This window comes from Phyllobates terribilis, unplaced genomic scaffold (assembly GCF_046119375.1).
Source record: "Phyllobates terribilis strain yellow unplaced genomic scaffold, ASM4611937v1 Scaffold_4__5_contigs__length_816908805, whole genome shotgun sequence".
Lineage (NCBI taxonomy): Eukaryota > Metazoa > Chordata > Amphibia > Anura > Dendrobatidae > Phyllobates > Phyllobates terribilis.
Genome location: NW_027362764.1, coordinates 559,832,830 through 559,848,039, shown reverse-complemented (window position 1 = coordinate 559,848,039; position 15,210 = coordinate 559,832,830). Strand labels below are relative to the sequence as shown.

Below are 15,210 nucleotides of genomic sequence, written 5' to 3'. Positions count from 1 at the left end.
CTTATAATTAGTGTTTTTGTAAAAATGATTGTTAATGCAATTGTTCTCTCCCCACTGTTTATTCAGAGATGTGGTGCTGATGAACGGTGATATTTGTCACTGTAGAAAAAAAAATCCAATAATTTGTAAAAAGCTTCTTCTTGTTTGATAAGGCGACATGCTTATATGGTGCAAAGATCACGAACGAACATTCGTGATTTGTATGATCATTGTACAAGGTAAATGGGCCATAACGGAACAGAAGAGGCTCAAAGACAATTTTGTGAGAATTTATTTGTAAATGTTTCCATAATTTCAGATCCTAATTCATAGCTATCCATAGCTTATTTCATCTTGTGGTTGCATACCTGTGATTGTCAACCACCAAATAGCGGGTTGTCAAACTGATTCTTCTTCACAATTGATTTCACTAGTTTGTTGTATTAGGCTGCATTCACACGTAGCGGCCATGCTGTGGCTGACAACCAGCTCTGTTCCGCTGCGATCTTTTTACTGTTTCCCTGCACAATTACTTCAACTTGTTGTGAAGCTGCTGGTTCACCTTGAAAACTGCATGGCTGATTTTTACAGGTGTAAGGGTATGTTCATACTGCGTTTTTTGAGGAGTTCCAAAAACGTAGCAAAAAGACTTTGTGCACATACCCTAAGAGCCAAGTCCTTGCAAAATAAAGTGATTGTGCAGGGAAATTGTACCACATGGTTGTTGCAGTTGTCAACTGCAGTGTGACCGTTGCGTGTGTGAACACAGCCTTACCTAGAAGTTGCTGCAGAAACACTCTCTAGGGTGATGGTTTCAAGGAAACCTATTACATTTTTTCATGCAGTCCGATCTGTGGACATCATGGTATAGAGAAGAAGCTGAGCAGAATGACTTATAGGTTTGTTGGAAAAGATTCAGTATAATTTAGTAATTGAAATCCCTGGTGTTTGCACGAGTCCAGTGGGTGGTCCTACTCAGTGATTTACCGCTATATCTGCATACACAGTCATACAGGAAAGACTGTCACTTATTGAATAGGACCACCCACTGGACTCATATGTATATATAGACCAGGGAGTTCAAGGAATAAAAGGAAAATTTTGCAGAAACTTTTCCAATAAAAATATATATTAATCTGATCAGCGTTTCCTGACGAAGCTGCAGGTGGAGGTGAAACACTTGTCGAGGTGGGGTACTGAGGTTACGGTCGCATGTCAATCATGGCTACAGGTAGTTTTCCTTGACAAATTAAGTTTTTTAGTGTTCCATATGCGTAGTTTGATATATCAATATATTTATTCACAACTGCTCCAATATGTGGATTTAATAATCTACTAATATATTTACATTGTTCTCCCAGTTATCTAACTGCAAAGTATGCCCAGAGAGAGATCCATTTTTTAAATAGGTTATATTATATCGCTGTTCTCAATATTTTTATTGTTTTGTGGGCTTAGTTATGTATTGGTATATTTATACAGTCCTTTGAGATATTCATTTGGTCTATATCACTTTGGTCATACAGTGCCAATATACATATTTACTACCGTATACCTCTCTGCCCATGTTTGATTGATCTGACCCCTCTTTGTTCTTTTCTCCATGTGTCATACAGTGGTCCCTTGGCCCCACGGTGGACATTTTTCTATTTCCCTATTTATATGCATTGTATTTTATTGTATTTTACATTATATTTAATAAATTATGATTCTTTATTTTTTTTTTTGCAGTAATATGATTCCCTTGTTCCTTTTTTGTAGTTTTTTTTTTATACCATCCTGCCTGCAGATCAGATAGTATTTTCAACATTACAGGTTCCCTTTAATGATCTTGGCATTAGGAAAGGTGTGTAAGGAACGTAGAATTGTTCCATCAAGCAGATCCATCAGGTGCTAAGCTTCTCTTTAATGCCATAATGAAACCTCTGCCACAGCATAAGCACTAATGACTAATTTGATGAACTTGGTGATGAAAAATTAAATACAACTAATGGTGCAAGCCTACTTAAGTGGTAACACTTCTGCGTTTGGTGTTATTGCTCCGGAGTTCGGGCGATGGGGAATTTGTGTATTGCTGTAGAATAGAATTTCACACTATTCTTAGTCAAGGGAATGATCACAAAGTCACAGATTTGTTAAAGAAAGCCACATGAGACTGAAATACAAAGGGGCCTTGCTTGTTTTCCCTTCATGCTGAAATGTCATTTGGGTAAAGGTGTACTTTGCAGTGTTATTCTGTGACTTTGGCACCTGATCTAATTATATTGCATTGCTGCCCATTGTGCATGATGTATTTATACGTAAATTAGGAAATCTAATAACTGGGACGACTAAAGATTATTATTTGCAATTGATTTTCACACTTTGAGTAGCACTGAAACAATTCTCTAGCCCAAAAATAGTCCCCTTTACTGCTTCCATTCTGTATTTCACATGGTTAATCTAAAAGAAGCAAAATTTACGTATCCGCCGTTGCAGAAATAAATTGCTGACTAGTGTGTTTCTGCATTCAGCATGGGAGGCAATATTGCCGTTTCTACAGTCTGTCAGGGGGGCAGACACTTTCAAATTAGGGTATCCATTAGGCATCCTCATTGATACAAGCCAGTATGTGCTGTTGGCTTTCATAAGGGGCTCTGAAATCTGTAGAAATATTTATATGCCTATGTGCTTAATGACATCACGTCGACTGAGATGTCACAGCAGATCAACACAAGTGTTATTAAAAAGTATATTTAGAATATATGTGAATTTAGACTTTTTTGGTTGAAACTTTTTATTTTATTCCCCAAAAGCCCCTCTAACAAGCCGCCGTTTGTTACCAATTAATGTTCGAATTTAAAAAACTTTGACCGTCCCTTTAGAAGACGGACATCTATTTGCCTAGCTCACTTTTATCACTTTGGTCATGGAGCTTTTCATTTAAAATATGTACAGTAGACTCCTTTTTGGGGACTTTTTTTTTTCTTTAATACATTTTGGGCTAATATTTAGTGATTGGTTTAATTAAAAATTACTTTCTTTCTATAGCCTTATGTTGCTCTGTCTGTTGCTAGCTGCACAAGACCACATAAGTTTAGCTGAATATTCATGTGCTCATAAATCAGTGGAGGAGAACTGAGAATGAAAGATGGAGGCTCATCCAGACTTGAAGTCTCCACATACAAGTTCTATTCTTGTTTTTCATGGGTAGGACATGTAACTATTATAGTCTATGGGGCTGTTCACATGGACACGTGTCCAATTTTGATCCAAGATATGGATCAAGTTGAACACACAAGTGTAATAAATTGTATAGCATTAGGGTGTCATGAATGTGCGGTCTGCTTTCAGGGACTGTTTTATAGAAGAAACTTGAGAAATTTCTTCCAGTTTTTTTTTTTTATGCATACAAGAAAAACTGAGACATTGACCAAATACTGATGATGAAAATTGGTAATTTTTTTGAGTACGAGAAATATCACTGATGTGTGAATGAGCCCTAAGAGGTACAAGCTCTGCAGGAGTTTCACTACAGAGCTTGTAAACCTGCTGCCATATAGTCCTTCATATTAATTAGCCCTGTATAACCCCACCCCCACCACTGATTGGCAGATTTATGTGTACACTGTGCATAGGCATAAATCTGCCAATCGGTGGTGTGGGCGGGGATACACAGAGCTCAGCATTCAGAGAACTGTTAGATCTGCAGCATGCAAATCAAAATGACAGCATGCAGATAAGTAAGTAACATCACTGGAATTAGAGTCTCTGCCCCTACATCATGCTGCACTCATATGGGGTAGTAAAAACCTGGTTCCCTTTCTTATTTTACAACAAAAATATGCAGTTTTTGACTAGTGAGAGAAGATCTAATATTAGCTTGACGATGTCAAGCTTTGATAATGGCTCTAATGTAAAGGAATTCTGTGTAGGTACTTGAAACCAGCCCCCCCCCCTCCAAATTGTCTTCCTGCCGCTATGTTCTCTATTATATGATCCTTCATAGATGCATTGTCTGTAAGTATTTAGAAACTCCGCACTCACTAAAAAACATGATCAGTAGCCAGAAAAGGGAAAAGAAGCATCGGATTAGTGAAGCAAAAGTTTTTTTTATTAGGATATATTGCAAAGTTTAGTTTGGAAAGCTAAAGGAACCATTGCCATGAAAGTATGCTGCTGCTTATTTATAGTATTATTTTAGTAGTATAAGGCTGTGTGCCCACGATGCATTTTTTTAAGCATTTCCACAGCGGCAAAAAATCTGCAGAAACGCTTAAAAAACGCATGGTAGAAGGCCTGCCATGTTCCCCAATGACAATCTGCATGTGCTGTGCACATCCTGCGGAAATTTCCGCTGCGGGTTATCATTGCGGAAAAAAACGCAGCACTACCAATTATTTTGCGGAAGCGCTGCGTTTTCGCCGCCATTGACTTGCATTGGAACGCATGGAAACCGCATCACTACATCTGTACATGCGGAATCCATGCGTTTCAATGTACGGATGGTACCCAGGTCTGGAGAAGAGGAAACTGTCCTCCGGACCCGGGTACCATAGTACCTGTGAAAAAAAGAATAAAATAAAAAATTTTATACTTACCTTCTGATGGCCCCCGCTGCGCCCGTCCTCCCATGCCGGCAGCTCACGATGGACTGAAGGACCTGCGCTGACTTCATAGTCATGTGATGGCAGGTCCTTCAGTGTAGTGTACCGCGATCTGCCGGCAAGCCAGGACGGAGCGAAGCAAGACTGCGGGGGCCATCAGAAGGTAAGTATAGATTTATTTTTTTATTTTTAACCATTCTTTGGGGTCACACTATATAAATCCATGCCGTTTGCTAAAATCACTTGGAAAGCGCTTGTCAACCCGCATGCAGAAATGTATGTGAAGAACGATTCACATCCGCATGTCCCTGGCAGGAAAACCGCATGTACAATCCGCATGTACAATCCGCATGCATTTTTTCTGCCAGGGAGATGCAGAAACGCTCAGGAAAAATCCAGAGCATTTCTGCATCGTGGGCACATAGCCTTAGTGTATTTTTTTTTATTTACTATTTTATCAATGAAAGTACAATGGTGTCCTGCTGTGAGTGGAAATAACAGACTAATTAACATCTTCATATATCCTTAAAGGGAATCGGTCACCAGGATTTTGCTACCTCATCTGAGGGCAGCATGATACTCGAGCAATGATATAGGATATATTCAGCCTGATTGAAGCAATGTGTCACTTGTTGTTTGGAAGTTTGTTGACTGATCTTTTAGAATTATGTTTTTGTTTAGTATTTTGAGAGCAGGGTAAGACTCAGATGTTAAACGGTACTGGATCTGATTTTATAAAGTCCCCACAGCACTCTTCAAAAGAAAAGCACCCCCCACCCCAACTTGATCTATTGGTCTCTGCTTTGTGTCCAGTTTTCATGGATTTTATCCTACTGAAATCACTGCAGCATTTCCCTCTTATGATAACTGTTGAAGTCACATTTGCTTCCTGAGCCCTAGGCCATAGAACAATTTTAGCGTGTCCTTCAGGGCAAGGTGAGACTGTGACTGTGCATTCTGTGCTTGATGTGAAAGGACAGCTCCATGCACACACCGAGCTGTGTGGTCACAGTGGAAGTTTGCTGTGTGCTTTGGTGGTGGACTCCAATTTATATGTATCTGTATGAAAATAGTCATTTTTGGGCATAATGGTAAAGTATTCTCGGAGTGATACCTTTTATTGGCTAACCAGTAAAATTGTATATATGCAAGCTTTCATATTACAAAAAAAAAACTTTTTTTTTGTAACAAAACTTGAAGAAGGAGCCTCTGTTCTCTGAAAGCTTGCTTATATACCATTTTTCTGGTTAGCCAATAAAGGTATCACTCTGAGAATACTTTTCATTTTTGGGCTGGAAAGTATTTACATAGATTTTTCTGGCTAACACTGTGCCGCAATATAACTTTGTATTGTACATTATGTATCTGTATAAAACATAATGAGCGTAAAAATAAGAGTGTAATAGTGGGACTATATAAAGTATGCATTCTTTGACAAAATATATTACCTATATACATTCATTCAAAACATTTGCAATGACCTCCAATAAGAAAGCCCATTTATATTACGGTTTCCCCTTATTTTGCCAGCATTTGCCACTCTGTATTACAGCTTTAGTGCATCTAAATACTGCCATCAATTAGTACGCGGAATCCAGGTGGCGTTGGTTGTCCCCAGATGATAGTGTCATGCAGTATGCCCAAGGGGGTATTTTATATCATGTCCCCAGTCAATATCATAAGAAAAAACATAAACATATTATATGCTGCCTTATTAGATGCGAGCTTATCAAGGGCTGGTATAGATATGATGTGGTATGGATGGGATGATTGGTCTCTAAACTGGTGCAATTCTGCAAATATTCATCTGAATTATTGCCTATGCGTTTTCTTGTATGATGAAAGGGGAGAAAAAAATACTGCAATCGTAGCATTTATCGTTTTAATGAGAAGACTGCTTAGAAGTGATCTTTAATATACAGGAAGCATCTGCTTATTGTGAGGGGTTTAGTAGCCAGTGTGATAACGCCAATATTTCCATAGCTAAGCCAGCACCCACGGCCGATCCCTAGACCGAGATGGGGGTCGGCCAGCTCCCTGCAAGCACATCATGCAGAGAGTAGAGGTGCTGGGACAGACATCAGACACATATCATTAAAAATCAAGTGTATTTTATCAAGAGAAGACTTATTGACTTTATGTAAAAATCTGTGTATTACAAGTTATACTTAAATTCAATGTAACATCTGAAATGTACAGTTATTTCACAATTCATATTTTTCTTTGTATTCTCCTGAAGCTTCAGTAAAGTTAAATATTTATTTTAAAAAAATAAGTATGTTAGAACATATTAGGTCTCATACGCAATGGAAAATATTTTTTTTCTGTTGGACATTCCCTTTAACGTTTGAACAATAGGTACTTTTCTGACAATATGTTGTCGTTAATGTCACACTGCAAGTTTTATAGAGATTGTGTAGTATTCCAGTTATGCACGCTGCAGTTTCAAAGCAGGTCTCGCCTTAGGGCTCAAAAATGTCAGCAACTATGTGCACCAATTTATTATGCCTACAGGGGGAGTCACTTCACTCTCCTGTCATTGAACAGTTCTTGGCTGGGCAGAATAATTTGCCCAGACATAAAGATGTTTGAAATACCAAATATTATCTTGGTCTGATTGGGCCCAATCAAGAATGCTCTGTTATCTTATTCATCGCTCTTCTATTTAGGGTGGAAAATCTTGAGTGGTTTAGTAACTTTTGATTAGATTAACCTCATAGTAGGTGATTTTTATTTTTATTTTCAGCCAGAGGACATGTTTTTATAATCTGTTTTTCTTGAATTCCACTCATCACTTTCCTCAGCTACGAAGCTTAAAACAACCCCTTTAGTTATTGCCACTAACTGTACTAATAGGTTTCAGAAAAAATTGAGGGACATGCAGTTAATGTTTTAAGATAACTTCTTTACCTACCTATTGAAGCCCCTGCGCTCCGGCACTACCTTCTGCCTGTCTTTGTTCACTGGGCTGCAGTGGTGACCTCCCATCTACAAATTCGATTTTCAAAGTCGAGCATGTTCTTTATCTAAGAATACATGTATATGGCATCATAGTGCAATGTATTGATACTTTCTGGGTCTTTATCCCAAGAGTTCCTGGTGGCCAGTAGTATGGTGCAGAGGAATGGCTTTGTTGTAAATGACGTGTGAATTTCCACAGCTATACTGCAGCATGGATACTGCTCCTCCTGTCCACCATACTACTTTACACTACAGACTCTTGGGATAAAGACCATGGAAGGGTTGAACTGTCGCCATATACATATATTTCTGTCCACTTGGAAAAAAAATTATATTTATGTGTGTGTACACACACACACACACACACACACACACACACACACACACACACACACACACACACACACACACACACGTACACACAATTTTATATTTTTTCCGGTGTAATGCAATTTTACTTGTGTGATTTGAGAAGCACTGTTTGTTTTTTGCTTATGCGACACTGTTTAAAATAGCACTTAAGGTAATAGATGAAGAACTCGGAAGGAAACCTTTCTGTTTTCATTTGCTTTCACTTTTTTAGGACTTGCTGAAAGAAGCTTTCCTCTGAAAGTATCCCAGCTTTGTATTGTAAGCGTCTGACATTGTGATTGGGGGTTACAGAGAAGTAGAGGTGGCAAGGAGTGTTCCAAGGGTGACTCTGCTACCTCCCTGCTTTTCCATCTGACCTGACATGAACCTTTATGTTGTGCAGGTTCTCCAATTCTAAACCAGTCTGACAAAGATTGTGTTGTCTGTTTTCCTCACTTTTTTTCGGTGGGGGTGGGGGGAATGTTGTACCAACAAGTTACAAGATCACATGATTTTGGTGCGGTGTATAGACCTCAGGTCAATATTACTTGGTTTGATGCTTTGTAGTTGATTTCCTTTCCATTTTGTTTCTTCTGCTGAATGCTTTTATACCCAGAAATAGGAAAACAATAGTCCACTATAAGGACAGTGCTATAGATACTTTTGTAATACATGTGTAGCAAAAATCTAACTTGCTACTCCAAAAATCTAAGTTTGCACATTTGAGTACTTCACCTAGCAGAAATAAAAACATCATGTGCAAACTATTAGACTTGCACAAAACAAACTGCTAATCTCTGTAAGCATGACCAGCAGCCAAAAATAACCCTGCTGATTTCACGGTCTTCCTCCTCCGTGCCCCGATTTTTCAGATTAGTGTATTATGTACGTATAACTCTGAATTCATTGTAAACAAGGCGAACTTCAGCCTCAAGTGAACAAAGTACAGACTTAGATTCCACCCATGGGTTTAAATATATTCTGCAGATCACAAAGACATCTATATCCTTGAATAATCGCGATAGTACATAAAGGCCGCCTTAAACACATTATTATTTTATTCTACCACATTAGCTTGTAACAATATAATTTATTAAATTCCATAGTAGTTTTCCTGTAGGTCAATACATTTCAGTAAGTAACATAATTGTGCACTTGGATCAGTATAGCAGGCATTAATAATATTAGAGTCTACTTTACTACGTATTTATAAACCATGACCTACAATGCAGTTTTTGGAATAGTATTCTTTTTTTTTTAACATTAGTATTGTGTTGGGGCCGGGGGAAAAAAATGGACTATAGATCATGACAAAACCATGAGACAAAGTTGGGCGTCATTTATGAAGTGGTAGCAGTGACTTTAGTGACACAGATCATGGCAACATTGCCATTATTGGGGAAGGGAGACCTATAGGCCAGACAGGAGTAATACTTTTAGATTTTTCCCCCTGCTAAAAACTGCAAATTAAAAATAAATAACCTATACTCATCTGTCAGACCCGGACTGCTCCTATGCTCTGATCAAAGTACCCGACCTAGTTACCGCTTTACTTTTTTCCACTTAAAATAACCTAATGGCCCGTTTAGACAGGTCAGTTTCGGCTGTGAAACTACCATTGGCCGGTTTTAAACAAGTCGATTATCATTTACTAGCCCTTTTTACAGTGGTGACCAAAACTGCGATGAAGACAGAATTAGCGTCATACTATCAGTCTGTCCTTACAGTACCATGGTTTCAGCAGCACAACACCTGTTTACATGGGCAATGTGCTTCTGATTATTTTTATGCAAAGTTTTGCTTGATCATAAGTATTTACCAGCTTATTGACCCATCTATATAATTAGGAAAGAGCACTTGAACCTATTATTTGCTCATCTAAATGGGCCATTATTGTACAGGCTTCCTGAATGGGCGCAATGATGAGGGTGTCTTGATTGATAACTGTTTAGCCAACATTTATCCAACAAGGTCTATGGGCTCTTGTGGAAGCTGCTAGGTTTGGCTATCTTATGTAAAAGAAACGTACAAAAACTGACATGCTGGGTTAATCGGCGATAAGTAGCAGCAGTAGTTTCTAGCAGGTGCTCACTAACCTGCCTGTTTGGCTAGGCATGTAAAAGGTTTTCTGTCATCAACAACAAAAATTCCGAAAAAAAAACAAAACATTAAGTGCCGTAAAACATTTAAATAACCATTGCTTATCTGATTTAATGTTCTGACGCTGCAGCCTTACTGCTCCTATGCTTCCCGACAATCTCAGTTTACTTCTGCAGCTTTCTCGTGATGCCTATTCATGTGACCGCTGCTGCCAATCACTGACCTCAGTGTCACATATTCCTGCAGGGAAGTGAACAGAGACATGCGGGGCATAGCAGAGTGCAGCATTCAATCAATAGAAATGTATCCAATAAGTATTGGTGGTTGGTCATCTTTATTGTCTACATGGTGATCTTTTCTCCAATGTTTATCCACCTGCGTGCAGTTTACATCGGTGTACTGAATCTTGCCCCTTTGAGGTTTTTACCCTTAAGACTGAGTTATATTGGCCCATGTGATTTGAAGTATGTGTTTTTATTTCAAAAACCTTTGACTTGCCCATATATCCGGTATAGTAGCCAGACATAGAGGCTGTAGGGTTGCCTACTATGGCCTCCATTCACACTGTGTGTAGAACTTTTTTTTGTGATCTTTAGTCCTTTCTCTCCACATTTACCATAAGGAGGTTCAGGATGTATTTTAGGAAGTTGCATATTGTTTTTATACATATTCTGTGAATTATTAGAACCTTACTGTTAGATTTTGGGGTTTCAGAACATAACAACGTTTACTTTTTGTTTCTAGGAATTTTTTGAACATGCACAAAAACTTTGGGATGATGACGGTGTGAAGGCATGCTTCGAGAGGTCAAATGAATACCAACTCATTGACTGTGCACAATAGTAAGTGCTTTTTTCTTGTCTATTTTGGCGATATTCTCATCAGAGATTAAAAAAATACAGAAATGGTACAATACTTATCCGTGGGTAGTGCCTGATGTAGTTGTAATACCAGACGCAACCAGTAGACCACAAAGGGACTGTTTCTGGGAGAGGAAAACTAACTTTAAAAAAACAACAACTTATAAACACATTTAAGGCAATGTGTCATTGGGAACTGGTGAATTCTTTGAATTAAGTTTTAGTTTAAACATATTTTACAGCATTTCTGGTGTTTTTTTATTTTCCAGATCGCTATATATATTAAAACTAGAATTCTAAAATCTTACATTTTTCACACTGTCTCCTGAGCCTCATAAAAAGGGGACTCTCCCTGTTCAGTAGAGATCCCCTTCCATCAATTATCTCATTCTTATGACAGTAAGGCTGAGTTCACACGATGCCTTTTTAATGCGTTTCCGCGGCGCTTTTGCAGCTGCGTAAACGCCACGGAAACGCATTAAAAACTCATGGTAGAAGGGCAGCAATGTTCCCCAATTGAAATCCGCATGTGCTGTGCCCATGATGCGGATTTTTCCGCAGCGTAAATGTTGCGCTCAAAAATCCGCAGCATGTCAATTAATTTTGCGTAAACGCGGCGTTTTTGCCACCATTGACTTGCATTAGAACGCGCCAATTCCGCAAGACTGCATTTGTACTTGCGTTATTGGCACGTTCTAATATGCGGATGGTACCCGAGTGTGGAGAAGATGAGACTCTCCTTCCACACCCAGGTACCATAAAAAAGCTGTAAAAAAAGAATAAAATAAAAAATAAATATATACTTACCTTCTGTCGGCCCGCGCACCGCTCCTGCTTGGTTCCCGGCACTTTGCAGTGAGTTGAAGGACCTGCGCTGACGTCAGAGTCATGTGACGGGTCACGTGACGCTGACGTCGGCAGGTCTTTCAATTCAATGTTGCCGGCGAGGGAGAACTGAGTGAGCGATCAGAGGGTAAAGTATACATTTATTTTTTATTTTTACCACTCTCTCGGGTCACACTATATAAATCCATGCTGTTTGCATGGATTTATATAGTGTGACCAAGTTGTCAAGCACTTTCCAAGTGATGCTAAAATCGCCTTGTCAATCTGCATGCGGAAACGCATGTGAATCCGCATGTATTCCGCAGGAAAAACGCATGTACAATCCGTATGCGTTTTTTCTGCCAGGGAGATGCAGAAATGATGCAGAAATTTTCTGCATCGTGTGCACATACCCTAAGGCTATGTTCCCACATGTTGTGTTTTTTTTCAGTCAGAAATCTGCAGCAAAACTGATCTCTGGCAGGAAATCAGCTGCGTCAAATCTGCAGGTTTTGCTGCATTTTTTCAGCGTTTTTTCACTTTGCTTCTGTCTCTATTTATGCATGTACATAAAGTTCTGTGGAAAAAAGAACCCCATTCTATTTTGCCATCAAAACCACTGAAAAATTTACCTGCGTTTTTTCAGTGTTTTTTTCACCACCCATTACTTCCTATGGGTGAAAAAACGCTGAAAGAAGTGACACGCTCTATTTTCCAAAAACCCAACCAAGGCACAAAATATGCAGCAAAAAAAAAAACAACAAGATGTGTGAACAGAGAATTCTGGTTTCTCATAGACTTTGCTGGTACTGCAAAACGCAGCTGAAAATTAGCATAAAAATCTGCTGCACAATACGCAGCATAACACAACTTGTGGGAACATAGACTTAGGATGATAATGTTATCACCTATCCATAGGTAACCCAGGATTCACCATTTACATTAGGTGATGGTCACAGCTCACCTCCCCACCCACTCCCTGCACAATAACATCTGTACAGGTCTCAGAGCATGTCTAAAACTCCTTCAAAGAAGTTGATGAACATCTCCAATCTATTGTAAATTTATGGACCATACTACTGCTGTTAAGCTAATCTTTAAAGGGAACCTGTCACCAGGTTTTTCCCATATAAAGTAAGCATTCTAGAATGCTGTATATACAGTTAGGTCCATATATATTTGGACGGAGACAATTTTTTTCTAATTTTGGTTCTAGACATTACCACAATGAATTTTAAACAAAACAATTCAGATTCAGTTGAAGTTCAGACTTTCAGCTTTCATTTGAGGGTATCCACATTAAAATTGGATGAAGGGTTTAGGAGCTTCAGCTCCTTAACATGTGCCACACTGTTTTTAAAGGGACCAAAAGTAATTGGACAATTGACTCCAAGGCTATTTCATGGACAGGTGTGGGCAATCCCTTCGTTATGTCATTCTCAATTAAGCAGATAAAAGGCCTGGAGTTGATTTGAGGTGTGGTGCTTGCATTTGGAAGGTTTTGCTGTGAAGTAAACATGTGGTCAAAGGAGCTCTCCATGCAGGTGAAACAAGCCATCCTTAAGCTGCCAAAACAGAAAAAACCCATCCGAGAAATTGCTACAATATTAGGAGTGGCAAAATCTACAGTTTGGTACATCCTGAGAAAGAAAGAAAAAGCACTGGTAAACTCATCAATGCAAAAAGACTTGGGCGCCCACGGATGTCAACAGTGGTGGATGATCGCAGAATAATCTCCATGGTGAAGAGAAACCCCTTCACAACAGCCAACCAAGTGAACAACACTCTCCAGGAGGTAGGCGCATCAATATCCAAATCTACCATAAAGAGAAGACTGCATGAAAGTAAATACAGAGGGTTCACTGCATGGTGCAAGCCACTCATAAGCATCAAGAATAAAAAAGCTAGACTGGACTTTGCTAAAAAACATCTAAAAAAGCCAGCACAGTTCTGGAAGAACATTCTTTGGACAGATGAAACCAAGATCAACCTCTCCCAGAATGATGGAAAGAGAAAAGTATGGCAAAGGCGTGGTACAGCTCATGATCCAAAGCATACCACATCATCTGTAAAATACGGCGGAGGCAGTGTGATGGCTTGGGCATGCATGGCTGCCAGTGGCTCTTGGTCACTAGTGTTTATTGATGATGTGACACAGGACAGAAGCAGAAGAATGAATTCTGATGTATTCAGAGCCATACTGTGTGCTCAGATCCAGCCAAATGCAGCCAAACTGATTGGTCGTCGTTTCATACTACAGATGGACAATGACCCAAAACATAAAGCCAAAGCAACCCAGGAGTTTATTAAAGCAAAGAAGTGGAATATTCTTGAATGGCCAAGTCAGTCACCTGATCTCCACCCAATTGAGCATGCATTTCACTTGTTAAAGACTAAACTTCAGACAGAAAGGCCCACAAACAAAGAGCAAATGAAAACCACCGCAGTGAAGGCCTGGCAGAGCATCAAAAAGGAGGAAACACAGCGTCTGGTGATGTCCATGAGTTCAAGACTTCAAGCAGTCATTGCCAACAAAGGGTTTTCAACCAAGTACTAGAAATGAACATTTTATTTACAATTATTTAATCTGTCCAATTACTTTTGGTCCCTTTAAAAACAGGGTGGCACATGTTAAGGAGCTGAAACTCCTAAACCCTTCATCCAATTTTAATGTGGATACCCTCAAATGAAAGCTGAAAATCTGAACTTCAACTGCATCTGAATTGTTTTGTTTAAAATTCATTGTGGTAATGTCTAGAACCAAAATTAGAAAAATGTTGTCTCTGTCCAAATATATATGGACCTAACTGTATGTCCATAAAACAAAAATAGCTTTTATTATACTCTCCTACAGGGCGGTGCAGTCTGATGGGCGTCACTGGTCTAGGTCTGGCACCTCCTCTTCTTGCTTTGTGTGGATGATGCATCATACGTTATACACAGAGTCCTCAGCATGACGCTCCTGGACAGGCAGAGCAAAGTACTGTAGTGCACATATGCGCGAAAATGTGAAAGAGCGCCGGCGCATGCGCACTGCAATACTCAGCACTGCCCTCTACAGGGCCGAGAAGTGCAGCTGTCCAGGAGCGTGATGCTGAGGACATTGTGTGGTGACGTAGGATGTGTCATCCACACAAAGCAAAAAGGAGCACGGCGATCGCAAGACAAGAGGAAGCCTCGGATCTAGACCAGCGACGCCCATCAGACTGGACTGCCCCGTAGGTGAGTATAATATGGAGAGCGCATTGGGGCCATATAGACAGCATTCTAGAATGCTGTATATAAGGGTGTATAGGTGCTGGACATACTTTAAATGGGAAAAACCTAGTGACAGTTCCCTTTTAAATGCTGTCATCAGCTTAGGCAAGATTGCCAACCCTACAGGAGATGTTTTGTGTTTTTTTTAATTTTCATGATCGGAAAATAAAAACAGATTAAAAAAAAGAATTCTTGTCTATCTAGTTTTAAATAGTAAAATATAGTGGAAGTTCTACATTTCTCTTTTTGTATAAAATTAAACATTTTGAGTTGCCTATATTAATTGAGGT

The 15,210-nt window shown here is 39.3% G+C and overlaps 1 protein-coding gene across 2 annotated transcripts in view; it reads left to right on the top strand.

The window, feature by feature from the left end:
- Nucleotides 1–15,210, top strand: part of GNAL (G protein subunit alpha L) — a 319,159-nt gene that overhangs the window by 249,117 nt on the left and 54,832 nt on the right. For both annotated transcript variants that reach the window (XM_073679009.1, XM_073679010.1), the window contains exon 5: nt 10,722–10,819. In XM_073679009.1, coding sequence (XP_073535110.1) covers nt 10,722–10,819 — 98 coding nt within the window. The remainder of the gene's footprint in view (nt 1–10,721; nt 10,820–15,210) is intronic.